The sequence below is a fragment of the Myxine glutinosa genome, chromosome 1 (genome assembly GCF_964187855.1).
Source record: "Myxine glutinosa chromosome 1, kmMyxGlut1.1, whole genome shotgun sequence".
Classification (NCBI taxonomy): domain Eukaryota; kingdom Metazoa; phylum Chordata; class Myxini; order Myxiniformes; family Myxinidae; genus Myxine; species Myxine glutinosa.
This window is the reverse complement of record NC_136261.1, coordinates 231,002,513-231,020,707: the sequence shown is the minus strand read 5'-3', so window position 1 is coordinate 231,020,707 and position 18,195 is coordinate 231,002,513. Positions and strand designations below refer to the sequence as shown.

The 18,195-nt window shown below is 45.0% G+C and overlaps 1 protein-coding gene across 1 annotated transcript in view; it reads right to left on the bottom strand.

Annotated features, from left to right (window-relative positions):
* Positions 1–18,195, bottom strand: part of LOC137413377 (zinc-regulated GTPase metalloprotein activator 1) — a 308,658-nt gene that overhangs the window by 10,689 nt on the left and 279,774 nt on the right. Inside the window, exon 12 of the mRNA XM_078774120.1 lies at positions 13,569–13,698. Coding sequence (XP_078630246.1) covers positions 13,569–13,698 — 130 coding nt within the window. The remainder of the gene's footprint in view (positions 1–13,568; positions 13,699–18,195) is intronic.

Below are 18,195 nucleotides of genomic sequence, written 5' to 3'. Positions count from 1 at the left end.
TTAACTGCCGATACGACGCCATCTTACGACGCCATCGTATTGGCGTCTGCTGGGCGACGGCGAAGCAAGCCATCCGCTGATTGGACAGGCGAAGGCGAAAGCAAGCCGTCCACTGAGTGGAGAATCCAGAGCATGCATTTGTGCCGGTGTCGGCGATCGTTGTTCATATACGCACTCTTCATTCTCATCTTTCTTCCTAACTCTTACTCGGACAAGCAAATCCCCTATGCCATCCATAATGGTACACTCTATCCATACACCACATCCTCCCTTCCGTGGATGTTCCACGGGTTTCGGCGAGTCTATATAATAATAGCGTAAGGACTCGACTTTGTTATCCCTTTTACGCCGCACCCAGTGACCCGATGCCCACGGCACTAATGGATTTACGATCTACGAACCGCGCTCTTTGTTTATCACGTACAGCCATACTCGAAAAATCTGAATTAGCCGACGTTGGGGCCCAAAAGCATCCGATTAACTGCCGATACGACGCCATCTTACGACGCCATCGTATTGCCGTCTGCTGGGCGACGGCGAAGCAAGCCGTCCGCTGATTGGACAGGCGAAGGCGAAAGCAAGCCGTCCACTGAGTGGACAATCCAGAGCATGTTTATGTGCCGGTGTCGGCGATCGTTGTTCATATACGCACTCTTCATTCTCATCTTTCTTCCTAACTCTTACTCGGACAAGCAAATCCCCTATGCCATCCATAATGGTACACTCTATCCATACACCACATCCTCCCTTCCGTGGATGTTCCACAGGTTTCGGCTAGTCTTCAATAATATCGAGCGATCTGTATTTTGATTGGCCCATGCCATGCAATGAAGGACTTCAGCCTCCTCTTTCTTTTGCAATCAAGTACAACTCCCCCCACCCCCCCTCCCCCCTTTCCATGCCTCCTCCCCCCAAGCCCTCTCCCTCCCACAGATCTCCCGATGTCCCTGCTCTCAAATGTTGTACTTGTGTGCTTCCCTCTCTCTCCCCATCTTATCTCCCGCTCCATTTATCTTATTAGTCCCCTACCGGTGTACACCGGAGGGGACTATCGATTTGCACGCCGTCCCTCCGTCCGTCAATCCGTCAGTCCGTCAGTCAGTCCGTCACGCAAAGAACAGTTTTCCGGACTGTTTTTGTCAACGCTTAAGGCTAATGATTTCAAACTTGGCACATGGTTTCCTCATGATAAGTTACAGATCGAGTTCGAACTTCACGACGTTTCGATCATTTTTGACAAAGTTATGGCACTTTGAACTTTGGTAATTCTGATAAATCCTTAACTCAGTGCCATTTTAAGTTTTAATTTCCTTTAAAAAACAATTTCTCTGCAATAATAGGACCGATTGAGATCAAATTTTCACCATAGGAGGGACTCGGTCTGTAGAATATTGTAATGGTAATTATGACGTCACAGGTCACGTGGTTCGGCCGCCATATTGTTTTTCGTGAAAACACAAAAACCCCTTTTTCTCTGCAACGGCTGAACAGATCGAGGCCAAACTTTTCAGGCAAAATCGCATACCCATGACAAACAAAAAAGTCAGCGAGCATGACGTCATGCATCACATGGTTTCAGAGTTATGACGTTTTTAAGCATGAACCTTTAAAACCGAGCCCCTCCCTCATTTTTGATCCAATCGAGGGGAAACTTCACAGATCTGTTCAGCATGTCAATCTACTAAAATGTCCTTTTGGAATTTGCGATAGGGCACGTGGTTTGGCAGATATCGTTAATTAAACGAAAGTATTTTAAAAAAATGGATATCTCTTGTTTATTCTAGAGTTCTCCTCAAGCCGCACCGGGCGCCCTCAGCCTCGTCTCGCAAACGTCAAAAGCGCGACACAGTGCGCGCTTTCGGGAGGGGCGGAGCCAAGCCGAGCAACATATATATACACATCGATCATTGATCGTGAACCGGAAAATATAATAAATTACTGATATTTAGCGACTCGAAAGGTTCTTTATCAACAATTTATTTTCTCGTGCTTCTGCTGACCTGTCCACAAGGTGTATAAATCGAAGTCCCGAGTGCGAATCACAGGTGAGCCCGTCCTGAGGTAATTAGCGATTGGGAACGATTCAGAACCTGTGGGTAAATAACCCTTGGTAATTTCCCCAACAGTTTTCCGGACGACAGACTGCCGGTAGGGGACATGTATTGCAGCGCAATACTCAGAATGCTTGTTTTTTATGTGTCAGTTTGTCTTTTTGTGATTAATGTTAGCTCTTACACGAGCCTCCATCTTGGATACAAAAAAAAAGAAAAAAAAAGGTTGTAATGATTCCAGCTGACTGTTTTGGATAATTGTTTTACTGCAGGATGAAGTTTGGACCAATAAGTGTTGTATCATTGGGGATAGCATGGTGGATTAAAATTTGTTTCTACCTTGCTGCAGTCAATATACCATCAATTTTCAGCAATTTTCCAACACCACTTGAGGATATACACCTCCAAACTTAAAATGAACTTCCTCTGTGCTTAATTGTTGGCTTCAAGCTGTTATAGTGGTGAAATCCTTCCTGGTACACAATAAAATTACAATTGACAGTTTTCTAGTGGCGTAATGGTTTGAGCGTCCACTCTGAGTCTGGGTAGTCGACAGTTTGAACGCCGGCCGAATCATACCACTTTTAAAATGGTACATGCTGCTTATTTTCTTGAAGCTCAGCATTTAAAAAGGATAGAGCATGGACATCCATATGTTGGCTATCATTGTATGGATTTGATGGACCAAATAGTCTTCTGCATTGATATTCCTTGTCAAGGGAGTTCATATATATATATATATATATATATACACACACACTAGCAGGAGTACCCGCCGTTGCCACGTGAGGGGCGGGGCGGGGGGGGGAGGCTGGAGGGGGAGGGTTGAGGAAGGGAGTGGGGTGAGAGGAAGGGAGTGGGGCGGGGAAGGGAGTGGGAGGGAAAAGATATACTACATATACATCTTTTTTGTGGGGTGGGAGGCTTTGACAGGCTCATCCGTTTTGGGGGAGGGGGGAATGAATGAATGATCGTTTTGAGGCCATTTTCCCCGCTAGAGCAGGGGTTAGCCTTGCGGATCCGATGACAATCATGGTTCCCTGTTTGAGGCAATGTTTTTATGGCTGGATGCCCTTCCTGGCACCAACCCTTAGTCGCCTCTTACGATGCGCAGGGATACGGTGTACCTATTCTAAACCGGGGTACACACCGGGATCATTCATCCCAGCAAGCTGGTACTCAATTTGCCAACCTCGGAAGGATGACAGGCTGAGTCAACACCCCTGGTGTTAATTTAGCGATCGACCAGGATTCAAACCCAGGATACTAGGATCCCAAGCCGGCACCCTAACCGCTAAGCCAACACCAGGGAAGGGAAGGAGAAAAAATTTACCCATGCAAAGAGTGCTTCATAACCTCAGTGTTGCACAGGTAGGAAGGAAATTGTAATACCCTCTGCCACCATCACCAGGTGGCGCTACACCATACACATTTGCATAGAGAATTTACGCTCCTCTCCCGGCCCCCCACACCCCAGAATGAGGCCGCGGCCACATAGCCTATGTTACCCTCCAGACAAAGTTGTATTTGTATTTGTACCCCGAGTAAAGTACATAAGCGTTTATAGCTGGAGTACCCAGCGTTGCTTAAGCGAAAAAGAAACATTAACATATTTGAAATGAGGGCAAATATAATGGAAAAGCAATTACATCCAAATCAGAATCCATCACAAATATGAAATCGTCATTTTACCTTTTCGTTGAATATATGCTGCTGAATGTGCCATTCATCACGTTTCTGAGTTAAATATGAGGACTTTCAGGAAGAAGAAGCTTTACTACCAACTTCGTAAACTTCCGGAATTGTTTGATTTCTAGTGTTCAAATGTTTGTGTTTTGTATTTATTTTGTGAAAGTGTACTTGTATATAATTATAAGTGTCATTAATCTAAAAGGCTTAGGCACTATAGAGATTTTTTTTTAATCCAGAAAAAACGAACTTTTTTTTTTTCAAATGTTTTTTTTTGCCGAAAACACTCCCAGGCACTCACTGGTGAACCTCTGAAAGTTTGACAAAGATCCGTTCAGCCATCTCTGAGAAATGTAGCAACACACACAGACCAACGGCTCTCTTATACCATAGCTCATTTGGCATTCGCTGTTTCCTCATTGTCTGTCTGCATCGGGCCTCCCACACGTGTGTAGCATGGGTACCTCGCTAGTTGGCTAATATTACGAGTTGGCTCTACTGGGAACTATCAGCAATCTCCGATTATGAAAATGGGTATATTTTTCTGGCCCATCCTGCACATATGTACGTACTTTGTACTGTATGTAAGTAATATACATTAAATTTTTTGTACTGTTTGTAAGTAATATACATTGACTTTTTAGTACTGTATGTATGTAATATACATATGTATGTACTATGTACTGTTTGTATGTAATATATATGTACATAATATACAGCGCCTTCAGAAAGTATTCACACCTCTTGACATTTTCACATTTTGTTGTGTTACAGCTTGAATTTAAAATGGATTGAATTGAGTTTTTTGTCACTGATCTACACATAATATCCCATGTCAAAGTGGATTTTTTTTTTTGAATTTTCTACAAGTTAATTAAAAATGAAAAGCCATGACACTCCAAAATTAGCTCAAGTGCATCCAATTTCCTTTCATCATCCTTGAGATGTCTTCACAACTCGATTGGAGTCCACCTGTCGCCATTTCAATTGATTGGACATGATTTAGAAAGAAACACACCTTTACATATAAAGTCCCACAATTGACAGTGCATGTCAGAGCAGAAACTCTACCATGAAGTCCAATGAACTCCGTAGAACTCTGAGATAGAATTATGAGGATGCACAGATCTGGAGAAGGGTATAGAACAATTTATAGAGTGTTGAAAGTTCCCAAGAGCACAATGATCACAGTTATTAGAAAATGGAAGGACTAGGGAACTACCCAGACTCTTCCAAGAGCTGGCTGTCTGACCAAACTGAGAAACCGGCCATGAAGGATCTTGGTCAGGGAGGTGACCAAGAACCCAATGACCACTGACAGAACTACAGAGTTCCTTGCTGAGATGGAAGAACCTGCCAGAAGGACAACAGTCTCTGCAGCATTTCACAAATCTAGGCTTTATGGGAGTGGCCAGAAGGAAACCACTCCTGAGAAAATGGCACATGTTAGAGCCAAGGGTGTACTTACTTTTTCCACATGCGAAATTTGCATTTATGTTTATTTAAATTATACAATGGACTGAGAGCATGAGGCAAAAGATCATGTGGTCAGACGAGACGAAAATTTAGCTCATTGGCCTGAATGGTCACGCATTGGCCGCGCTACGTCTCGCGGAAACCAAGCAAAGCTCATCACCCATTTAACACCTTCCCTACAGTGAAGCATGGCGGTTGCAGCATCATGCTATGGGGATGCGTTTCAGTGGCAGGGAAAATCCTCGAAGAGAACCTGCTTCAGAGTGCAAAAGACCTTAGATTGCGGTGACGATTTATGTTCCAACAGTACAATGACCCCAAGCATTCAGCCAAAGCAACACTGGAATGACTTCATTACAAGAACGTGAAAGCCCTTGAGTGGCCCATCTAAAGGCCAGACATGAATCACAGTGAAAATCTGTAGAAAGACTTGAAGATTGCTGTTCACTGATGCTCCCCATCCAACATGACAGAGCTTGAGCAAAACTGTAAGGAAGAATGGGAGAAACTCCCCAAATCCAGATGTGCAAAGCTGATACAGACATACCCACGGAGACTCAAAGCTGTAATTGATCCCAAAGGCGTGTCTACAAAGTATTGCATCAGGGGGCTGAAAACGTATGCAAATTAGATATTTCTGTATTTCATTTCTAATAAATGTTTTATATTTCAAAAAACATGTATGCACTTTGTCATTATGGAGTATTTTGTGTAGATCGGTGCCAAAAAAAAAAATCTCAATTTAATCCATTTAAATTCAGGTTGTAACACAACAAAATGTGAAAAAGTCAAGGGGTGTGAATACTTTCTGAAGGTACAATAAAATAGACTGTATGTAATATATACAATGACCTTTTTGGCGGTATTATTGATAATGGCCTGTAAAAATTACAATACGGAGTGATGACTCATTATCTGGACAAGGATGTCACTTGGGAAAACATGCTTTTACATGAAAGTTTAATCTTGTCTGATATATGATACAGATGATGCACAATGGTTAGTTAATTAAATGGACAATACTTTAGCACTCTTGGTTTTATGGTGTCCTCGCTCTTAATAAAAGCTTCCTTTCACAAGTTTCATACAAACCATTTATATTTTTGTCCTGCTGATGAAGCCATCAAGGCAGAAACAGATCAGTGCAGGAATGGTGTTGATGTGACCTTGTGAAATTCCATGTGACCATTGCACACTGTCCCTTTTTGGTTGTGGTCTATGGTAAAGTCATGCGGAGATCACTTTTTTGATACCTTTCTCGACTTTATTGGTATTTAATTGCATGGCAAGTCCTCTTTTTTCAATATTTGAAGACTATTTGTGTTTTAAGTACCATTTAAGATTTACTATTTAAGAACCTAATAATAGTGGTTCCTATAATCTTTTGGAGCAACCTTGGCTGAATGGAATCCTTAAACTTAAAGTAATGTATTTAGTTTAAGAAGATTTAGGTTTGAAGCTGTTGATATAAGCTACATGGACTTGTTGTTCCAAGTTTTTACAATGTCATTGACTAATGCACTGACGTTTAGAGTGGTGTATGGATTGTGATATTTGGGGCCTCCTCTTCATTATATCATACAAAAATGTATGTATGTATGCATGTATGTATGTATGTATGTATGTATGTATGTATGTATAAACTTTATAGAGTTGAAAACGTCTTGGCCGATTTCCATCAAATTTTGCATACGTGCTGCGGTACCTGTGAGCTGGTCATGGGCACACTTATCATGGGCACAAATATCGCCCCTTACCTGCTGAGGGTGTGGAGTGGATGACACATTCAAGTCCTTTGTATTGTGATGCTGATATTATTATAAGGGGGTGCAAGAGGGGTGGTGAGTGTCACCAGATTTTTTATAATGGGGGAAATGGTGCAACCAGAATCTTTTAAAGAGGGGGGTGCAGGCAGAATTTTTATAAAGGGGGGCACAACCACAATTTTTATATGGGGGAGGGGTGCACAACTAAAATTATAATAATTGGGAAACGGGAGGGGGGGGGGGGAACAGCCGGAATTTATTTCTAAAGGTGGAGGGGGCTCAACCAAAAAAACATTATAAGGCAAAGGTGGGGGCTGTACGCACGGTATTGTGCAAGTTATTTTGTGACCCTGTAATTTACTCATGGAGGGAGCGGGTATTTACTCGTACATATAATGGCAGAATTTTTGACTTTCCATTGCCCACCCTCTCCCCCCCCCCACGCCCACCCCCATGACCATCCTTTATATTGCATCACAATATTTCCATCTCATACTTTTATCATTTATATAATTGTCAAAATTTAGCCCCCCTCCTCTCCCACCCTTCATGCAATTGTCACTGTGGTGGAATAGAGAATTACATTGAGAAAATTATGACAAAAGAATAGTTTCCCCCTTAGCCTGCACATAAAGTTATTGGAGCATGGAATGAAGGTATTGGAAAGGGTGTTGGAGAGGAGGATAAGGAAGAAAGTGAAGTTCGACGAAATGCAGTTTGGATTCATGCCAGGAAGAGGAACGACAGACGCGCTTTTCATTGTGAGGCAGTTGCAGGAGAAGGACATGGAGAAGAGGAAGAAGTTGTTTCTTGGGTTTATTGATCTGGAGAAAGCATTCGATCGGGTTCCACGCAAAGTATTGACATGGGCATTGAGGAAGTTAGGAGTGGAGGAATGGTTGATCAGAGTAGTGATGGCAATGTACAAAAGAGCGCGCACAGCTGTAAGGACGAAGGACGGGAACATTGGTGAGTTTGAGGTGAAGGTGGGAGTGCATCAGGGGTCGGTACTAAGTCCACTACTATTTGTAGCTGTGATGGAGGTGCTGGCTCAGAACGTAAAGGAGGGTTTACCGTGGGAGTTGTTGTACGCAGATGATCTGGTGTTGATTGCGGAAAGTATGGATGGACTGAAGGAAAAGATGAACACGTGGAAGGAATGTATGGAGACAAAAGGTCTGAAGGTGAATATCGGAAAGACGAAGGTGATGGCAAGTGGTAAAGCATGTGGTGAGGTGGAAAGAACTGGGAAGTGGCCCTGTGCTGTGTGTAGGAAGGGTGTCGGAGTGAACTCCATTCAGTGTACAATGTGCGCTGAGTGGGGGGTTTTTTTTTTTTTTTTTTTTCTTTTTTTGTATACAAGATCGAGGCTCGTGAAAGAGCTAACATTAATCACACAAAAAGACAAACCGACACACAAAACACAAAAAACAAGGGGAGCGGCAGACAAGATGGGGAGAGAGGGGGAAGGACACAAACACAACATTTGAGAGCAGGGACATCAGGAGGACTTGGGGGGAGGTGGGAGAGGAATAAAACATATGAACACTGCAAGGACTCTGGGGTGAATTACCGGGGGTAGAAAAGATCAAGGTTTTCGATGGGGGAAGATAAGAGATGGTGGTGAACAGCTGTTTTAAAGACCTGGAGGGAGGAGTGGGATTGAAGGGAGTGGGGGAGTTTGTTCCAGAGGCGGGAGAAAAGGGGTATGAAAGAGTGAAGGTGAGCAGAGGGCCTAGACTTTGGCAGTTTAACCATAAGAGGGTTGCAGGCAGATCTTGTGCGACCTGAAGTAATATTGGGGGGACAGAGCACAGAGAGAGCTGGGGGAGCAAGGCCGGAGAGGAGTCGGTAGAAGACAGAAAGACCACCAACCTGCCTGCGGTGAGTGAGTGAAAGACCCTCGGAGTTGACTACATCGCAGGAGATTCCAATGATTCTGAAAGCTTTGGCCTCAACAGCGTGAAGCCGAGCAAGGTGTGAGGCAGGAGCACCAGCCCAGAGGGGGGAACAGTATTCCATTGAGCTGCGGATGAAAGCCTTGTATGTGGTGAGGAGCTCAGGTGTGCCAAGGAAGGACTTCGCACGACGGAGGATGCCCAGTCGGCAACTGGCTTTGGAGGCCAGCTTGGAAATGTGGTTTTCCCAAGAAAGATCATGGCAGATAGTGAGACCCAAAAGCTTGAGCGACAGAACTTCTTGGAGAGGATTGTTGAGAAAGTAGATGGGAGGGTTGTCCAGTCGGTCCTTTCGGAGAGACATTGTAAGAGTGTGAGATTTGTCAGGATTGAAAGACATGTTCCACTTGTTTGACCAGTCTGTGATTTTGTCCAGGTCTGCAGAGAGTGAGGAGGCTACAGACTGCCGATCTGAGGGATGAGGAATGGAGCGGCAGATAGTGGAGTCATCAGCAAAGACATAGAGAGGATTTTCCAGAGAGTCGGAGAGGTCATTGATGAAGACCAGAAATAGCACAGGGCCCAGAACACTGCCTTGGGGAACTCCAGCCAGAACAGGCAGGGAAGATGAGAGAAATCCATTCAGGGCCACACGTTGCCTACGACCAGAGAGGAAATCCACGAGCCATGAGTGGAGATTTCCCTGAATACCATAGGAGGTGAGTTTGGTGAGCAGAGCTGGGTGCCAGACCGTATCGAAGGCACGTGATATGTCAAGTGAGACAGCTCTGATTTCCTGTTTGGCATTGAGGACCTCCATCCATTGTTGAGACAGCAGAAGCAACATGTCCAGAGTAGAATGACCTGGCCTGAATCCAAATTGATGATCAGAGATCAAGCCATTGGAGAAGAGGAAGGATTTGATATCTGAAGCAATGATGGATTCCATGACTTTGCTGATAATTGGGAGCAGGCTGATTGGTCTGTAGTTGCAAGGATCTGTTTTTGCACCTTTTTTGTGTAAAGCGGTAATGTTTGCTGATTTCCAAGATGCTGGCAGATGACCTTGAGCAAAAGAGAGGGTGAAAAGAACAGAGAGAGGGTGAGCTAGAGCGGCAGAGCAGGATTTTAGGACCCGAGGACTGATGCCATCTGGTCCAGTTGCAGAATCAGAGTCGAGGTTTGATAAAAACTTCTCCACCTTGTCAGGAGAGAAGGACACAGAGTCCAGGAGCAGTTGGGTTCGACTGGGAAAGGTGGGAACAGAGAGAGATGGGTTTGGGACACAAGATTTTGAGGCAAACACAGAGTTGAGGCATTCGGCTTTGTCACGTGCAGTGTCAACTGTGTAGCCATTTGAGGTAAGGGAGGGGATGGATGGAGGGGGAACAAACACCAGAAACGGATTTGACCAGACGCCACCAGGATTTGGAGGAAGGAGACAGGTTTGAGAGTTCAATCTTGAGTGTGGAGAGATAGTGCTTCCTGGCACTCCTGAGGGTAGAAACACACTTGTTTCGAGCTTGGTGGAAGGAACTGAGATTGCCTTCAGTTGGATTTGCCTTCCAAGACGCAAAGGCAAGTTGTTTCAGGGCAACTGCCTCACCACAAGATTCAGTGTACCATGGACGGGAGGAAGGGTATGACAACTGAAGACGAGATGGGATAAATCTGTGCATGAGAGAGAGCAGTTTGCTTTGGAAGAATTCCCAGGAAGAATTGATGTCAGAGGCATTAGAGATGGGAGACCAGTCCAGTTGATTGATGGCTGCTTGAAGACCGTGCCAGTCGGCCTGAGTGAAATGCCAGACTCGTCGGCGCTGAGGAGGCTCTCTGAGAATGGCCAGTGAGATGTCCACTTTGACAAGCACATGATCAGAAGAACCGATTGGAGCAGAAGAAGAGCAGCAGACATTTGCAGGGAAGTTAGTCATAACCAAGTCCAGAAGAGAAAATACTCCGTTGACTGAGATCCGGGTCGGGAAATTGACAGATTGTGTCAGTCCCAATGAGTCGCAGAAGTCCTTTGCTGAGGTGCCATGGCTGGTGAGAGATGAACCCACACCCAGCCAACTGGCATGATGACAGTTGAAGTCGCCACATATGAGGAAGAGAGAGTTTGGATGAGTTGATAGAAGTTGGTCCATGTTGTCCGACAGAGAAATGTAAATGGAGTCATCACTGTTTGTAGGACGGTACAGAACACATATGAACAAAAGGTGGGAGCAGAGAGGAAGCCGTAGCCAGAGGTATTCCTGTGGGTGGGGTGGAGAGAGGGCAGTGCAGGGAGAGTGAGGAAGAGAGTTTTTTATAAAGATAGCAACCCCACCTCCAGGACGAGGCTCAGGTCTATCATACCGGAAGAGGGAGTAACCTGGGAGAGATACCAAGGCATCAGAGACATCATGAAGGAGGAAAGTTTCTGTTAAGCAGATCACATCTGGTTTGTCAGAAGCAACCTGTATGGAGAGATCAGTCAGGTTTGAGCGAAGGCCCTGGATGTTTGAGGTCCATACCGTTAATGAAGAAGAAGGGGGAGCATCGGGTCCAGAACAGGGGGGGGGGGGAGGGGTAGGGTAAGATGTGGAAGAGGAGGAAGAGGTAGGGAGAGCTGTTGAAGGTGTGTCAGAGATTTCAGAGATTTCAGAATAGCTTGGAGAAAGGGAAGAATGGGGCGGACAAAAGGTTTGATGGAGATTGCGTGAGGCACAGTGAGGTGTTATTTGAGGAGGAGGAGGAAGAGCGAGGCAGAAGGTTGGGGGAGATGAAGGTGAAAGTTGGAAGGGGGAAGAAGCAGGGAGGATGCTTTGAGGAGGAGGGGTGAGAGGGGAGTCTAGGAGGGGAGGAGCGAGGGAGAGTCTCGGAGGGGAGGGGTGTGGGGGGAGTTTAGGAGGGAGGGGAGGGAAGGGGCAAGGGGGGAGATTTGAAAGGGATGGGTGATGGGGAGGATTTGGAGGGGAGGGGTGAGATTGGATTTTGAAAAGTGTACGATTCATGGGAAACGAACATTTTTTGCAAAATGAGTTTGAGACCTTCGAGTCAAAAATATGTTTGAGGACACTGAAGGAGGGGTGGAGTTCTGGATAGTTTAGGGAATGTAGAAAGGAGGAACTGTAAGAGATGGTATTATATATATTTTTTGGAATGAATAGATTTGGTGAGCAAGACGAAAGCATCCTTTTGTAGGAAAAGAAGAAAATGGTGTTATAATATATGAGAGAAAATAGTTGTTCAGGGGAGAGATTATACATTTCTAATCACGTGATCGCGTGATCGCGAACGAAGAACGAACGAACAAAAAAGAACAACAAATAAACGAATAAGACCTGGGAAGGAAATATTTTTTGGGGTTTTTTTTTGTGAGTAGAGATATTAAACAAGGAGGTATGGGGTGAACGACTGGGACGAACCAGAGAACGAAAATAAATGCAGCGCATTCGACGAATCGCTGAGAGAAAAACAAAACCACAAGGTCGGAGACGGTACGGTAGCCAAGCCTACGAGTACTAGGCCGCAGAATACTCGATACGCATTAACCGACGATTGTGTATACATGTACGAAAAATTAGCACCGAAAATTTTCCAAAAGATACGCTATAGGTACATACACCGAAAGATAGATACAGTCTCGACAAAAACACAATTGAGAAGGATCACTTAGCTTCGAAAAGACGTGACCTCGCCGTGATCTCGCGAGATCTCCAAATGTTCATCAAAAATGTAGTGGTCTGAGAGGGTCATTAACCAGTGTGGCAGCTACATTCAAATGTAAGGTTTGCACAGAGGGAGCTGCAGATGGAGGAAATGTTGAGTTGGATCTTGGAGACGGCGTGAAGCTGGAAGGTGTGAAAACATTTTGCTACCTCGGAGACATGCTGAATGGAGAAGGTGGATCAGACTTGGCAACGGTTGCTCGAGTGAGATGTGCATGGAAGAAGTTTCGGGAATTGAGTGGCGTGCTGATGATGAGGGGAGTGTCGTTGAAGCTGAAGGGAAAGGTGTATGCTGCATGTGTGAGAAGTGTTATGATTTATGGGAGCGAGACATGGGTAATGAACGTGGAGCAGCAACGAAGGTTGGAAAGGGTGGAAATGCGAATGGTTCGACGGATGTGCGGAGTATCGTTGAGAGAGAGGAAGACAAATGATGAATTGCGAAAGATGATGGGAATAGAGCCTGTGATTGATGCTGTGAAGAGGAACAGGTTGAGATGGTTTGGTCATGTGTTGAGGAAGGATGAAAGTGACTGGTTGAGAAGAGTGATGGAAATGAATGTAGAAGGAAGTAGAAGACGGGGAAGACCGAGAAAGACTTGGCTAAAGATGGTGGAAGAAGAAATGCGGGCAAGGGGGTTAACAAGGAGAGATGCAGAAAATAGGGCAAAATGGAGAAGATTGTCATGGGGACCGCAAGGCTAACCCCCGCTCTAGAAGGGAAAATGGCCTTTTAAAATGCATGTTGTTGTTGTTGTTGCTAGCCTGCACAAAAACTCAAAATGACTAGCAATGATTTAAAACACAAATTACTGCAGCGCATGATGTGGGGACAATTCCTTCATAAAGCGTTAGATATAACCACTAACTCTACCATTGTGTGGCCTCTTCCATTTCTCCTTCAACCGCATGTTGCCTTAGTTGCCCATCTTGGCACACCAATTTGTTCAACCATGCACATCTAAACACACTTACCAATGATAATGAAACGACAATGCCGTTGATTCGGTTCAGGCCAGTCTATGGGGGTGTCCTCCTGGTCGAAGAGCTCACGCACACCCTGTACGAGCACGACCTTCCGCTGACACGTCAAAGGGACAAGGCCCTTTGGGGAGAGAGGATAGCGACAGGTGAGATGGAATAAAAGGAACAAAATTCCAGAGGTATTAAATTAGTGTATAGCTTTGAACATTATCTGGATACAGGCAGGAACTGGAATGTGTACCAGAAAGAACATCAGAAGCAAGTAAGACTTTCACATGAAATTAATAAAGCCTGGTGTTGGCTCCATGGTGAAGGTGGCTGCATTATGATATTGGGGTCTTGAGTTTGAGCTCCAGTTGTGCCGTTAAATACCACCAGGTGGCTTGACTCAGCCTGTCATCCTTCCGAGATTGGAAAAATGAGTACCAGCTTACTGGAAACAGCAGGAACTGCATCAGCAGCACAGCCACGCTTCTAGAAAATGATGCAACCAGCAGCCATAGGCTGCATACGAAACATATATACATGAAATAAATAGATAATTTATAAATAAATAGATAAATATAAATAAATAATGATAAATTTGAATTTTATAAATCTATAAATTATAAATTTATAAATCCGAAATTATAAATTTTAATTATGAATAAATAGAAAAATATAAATAGAACTAGAACGACACACTTCGACGTCACGATGTTGACGGACATGCCTCCGCCCACATTATTACATCTTTATAATACTTGTACCAAGTTTGCTTTAAATCCATGCAGCTGTTCTCAAATTATCACATTTTTACCTGACATGACCTCTGATCTTTGACCTCTTGATCCAAAAATTTCATCAGTTCATGTTTACATCATTATACATAGCTGTACCAAGTTTTAATTTAAATCCCTTCAGCTGTTCACAAGTGTTACGGATTCGTCACTTCCGTTGTTGTGGTTTTTATCCACTGTAAACATTTTTGATTCCATGTACTATTATTGTTTTCAAAAGGTTTATTGTTTATGAACTGTTTTCAAAAGGTGAAAAAGGTAGAGTTAAAAGAAACCGGAAACCGGATCGGGAACCGGACGATGACGAAGAGGAAGAGGAGAGAGAGAAGGCGGAGCGAGTGAGTCGGAGAAGAAGGCTGAGTTGCTTCGATGTCTGGAGCGAACGATTGGCGAGCGAGAGTCACGAGTGAACTTTGGGTTTCACAGGAAGGGGATTCCTGCGACAGAGTTGTTATCGCTGTGACAGATCAACCTGCGTGTCAGGTTTTGGCGGTTGATTCCGAGGAGAATCATCGTCGTACCGTTACGCCTCGAGAACGGGCCGTCGGCCATTTTGCCTCGACGCGCTTTGCGCTTCGCTCAAGGTTTCATCTCGCTTCGACCATTTTCACCGCATTCAGACGTTGATCTGGTGTGTGTGTGTGCAACGTGGCTTTTGAAGGTTAATTTGGGGTTCGCCGACTGTGAGCCGTGGAACGTCCATACCCGAGGGTGTGATTTCCTAGTCGCCTGGAGGGCGCCTTTGGATTTCCCAGTCGCCTTGAGGGCGGGCACCTTTGCGCAGCTTTGGCAGCAGGACTGTAACTGCCAACCCAACGGGATTCTGGTCTCGATTGGACATTGTTCTGACGATCGCTGGAGCGGATCGACTTTGGCTTGAAGCCGGAATCAACTTTGGCTTGAAGCCGGGCTTAGAGACATTGGGAAACTTCTTCTTTTCGCTCACTTGGAGCACAGTGAGTTATATTGTAGGAACCTGATGGTACCATCATAGGAAATATATATTGGTTGTACAATTGAGTACTATTGTTGTTGTACTGTTATTCTTGTGTGATCTTAATACAATATTTGCTTGTTGGTAACAATTGGTATGGCTTCACCATTGATCTTTGACATACAGAATAACACATTTTTCTGCCGTGACTCCTCTCGGGGCTCGGAGGTACACCGTGACCAGGGGGTTTGGGGAGGAGCACATAACACAAGTTATCACACTTTTACCTGACATGACCTCTGACCTTTGACCTCTTGACCCCAAAATTTAATCAGTTAATCTTTACATCATTATACATATGAGTACCAAGTTTGAATTTGATCACTTCAGCCATTCTCAAGTTATAGACCTATTACAGACTTTGACCTTTGACCTCTTGACTCCAAATTCTAATCAGTTAACCTTTACATCATTATACATACCAGTACCAAGTTTTAATTAGATCACTTCAGCCGTTCTCAAGTTATAAACTTATTACAGATTTTGACTTTGACCTTTGACCCCAAAGTCTAATGAGTTAATCTTTACATCATTATACATACCTGTACCAAGTTTGAACTAGATCACTTCAGCTGTTCTCAAGTTAGACATATTACAGACTCTGACCTTTGACCCCAAAATCTAATCAGTTCATCGTTACATCATTCTCCATAACTGTACCAAATTTGGTCAGAATCCCGTCACTGGTTCACCAGCTATCGCAGCAACAGGATTTTTTTTTTTTTTTTGTATACAAGATCGAGGCTCGTGAAAGAGCGAACTTTAATCACACAGAAAGACAAACCGACACATAAAACATATAACATCGGGAGCGGTAGACAAGATGGGGAGAGAGGGGGAAGGACACAAACACAACATTTGAGAGCAGGGACCGAGAGACATGGAGACATCGAGAGATCTGTGAGAGGGAGAGGGCTTTGGGCGGGGGGCATGGGAAGGGGGGGGGGGGGTGCGAGAGGTATAAAACATATGGACACTGCCAGGACTTCCAGGAAAGAAGTTGGAATTTCAAACAAGGTGGATCTGGGGTGAATTAGCAGGGGTAGAAAAGATCAAGGTTTTGGAGGGGGGAAGATAAGAGATGGTGGTGAACAGCTGTTTTAAAGACATGGAGGGAGGAGTGGGATTGAAGGGAGTGTGGGAGTTTGTTCCAGACCAGAGGCGGGAGAAAAGAGGATTGAAAGAGTGAAGGTGAGCAGAGAGCCGAGATTTCGGCAATTTAACCATCAGAGGGTGGCTGGCAGATCTTGTGCGACCTGTAGGAATATTTGGGGGACAGAGCACAGAGAGAGCTGGGGGTGCAAGGCCGGAGAGGAGTCGGTAGAAGACAGAAAGACCACCTACCTGCCTGCGGTGAGTGAGTGAAAGGCCCTCAGAGATAGCTTCATCGTGGGAGATTCCAATAATTCTGAAAGCTTTGGTTTCAACAGCGTGAAGCCGAGCTAGGTGTGAGGCAGGAGCACCAGCCCATAGGGGAGAACAGTATTCCATTGAGCTGTGGATGAAAGCCTTGTATGTGGTGAGGAGCTCAGGTGTGCCGAGGAAGGACTTCGCACGGCGGAGGATGCCCAGTCGGCGACTGGCTTTGGAGGCCAGCTTGGAAATGTGGTTTTCCCAAGAAAGATCATGGCAGATAGTGAGACCCAAAAGCTTGAGCGACAGAACTTCTTGGAGAGGATTGTTGAGAAAGTAGATGGGAGGGTTGTCCAGTCGATCTTTTCGGAGAGACATAGTAAGAGTGTGAGATTTGTCAGGATTGAAAGACATGTTCCACTTGTTTGACCAGTCTGTGATTTTGTCCAAGTCTTCAGAGAGTGAGGAGGCTGCAGACTGCCGATCTGAGGGAAGAGGAATGGAGTGGCAGAGAGTGGAGTCATCAGCAAAGAGATAGAGAGGATTTTCCAGAGAGTCGGAGAGATCATTGATAAAGACCAGAAAAAGCACAGGGCCCAGAACACTGCCTTGGGGAACTCCAGCCTGAACAGGAAGGGGAGATGAGAGAAATCCACTCAGGGCCACACGTTGACTACGACCAGAGAGGAAGTCCGCAAGCCATGCATGGAGATTTCCATGGATACCATAGGAGGAGAGTTTGGTGAGCAGAGCTGGGTGCCAGATCGTATTGAAGGCACGTGATATGTCAAGGGAGACAGCTCTGATTTCCTGTTTGGCATTGAGGACCTCCATCCATTGTTGAGACAGCAGAAGCAGCATGTCCAGAGTAGAGTGACCTGGTCTGAAACCAAATTGATGATCAGAGATCAAGCCATTGGAGAAGAGGAAAGATTTCATATCCGAAGCAATGATGGATTCCATGACTTTGCTGATAATTGGGAGCAGGCTGATTGGTCTGTAGTTGCAAGGATCTGTTTTTGCACCTTTTTGTGTAAAGTGGTAATGTTTGCTGATTTCCAGGATGCTGGCAGATGACCTTGAGCAAAAGAGAGGGTGAAAAGAACAGAGAGAGGGTGAGATAGAGCGGCAGATCAGGATTTTAGGACCCGTGGGCTGATGCCGTCTGGTCCAGTTGCAGAATCAGAGTCGAGGTTAGACAAAAACTCCTCCACCTTGTCAGGAGAGAAGGACACAGAGTCCAGGAGCAGTTGGGTTCGACTGGGAAAGGTGGGAACAGAGAGAGATGGGTTTGGAACTAAAGATTTTGAGGCAAACACAGAGTTGAGGCATTCGGCTTTGTCACGTGCGATGTCAACTGTGTGGCCATTTGAGGTAAGGGAGGGGATGGAGGGGGAACAAACACCAGAAACGGATTTGACCAGACGCCACCAGGATTTGGAGGAAGGAGACAGGTTTGAGAGTTCATTCTTGAGTGTGGAGAGATAGTGCT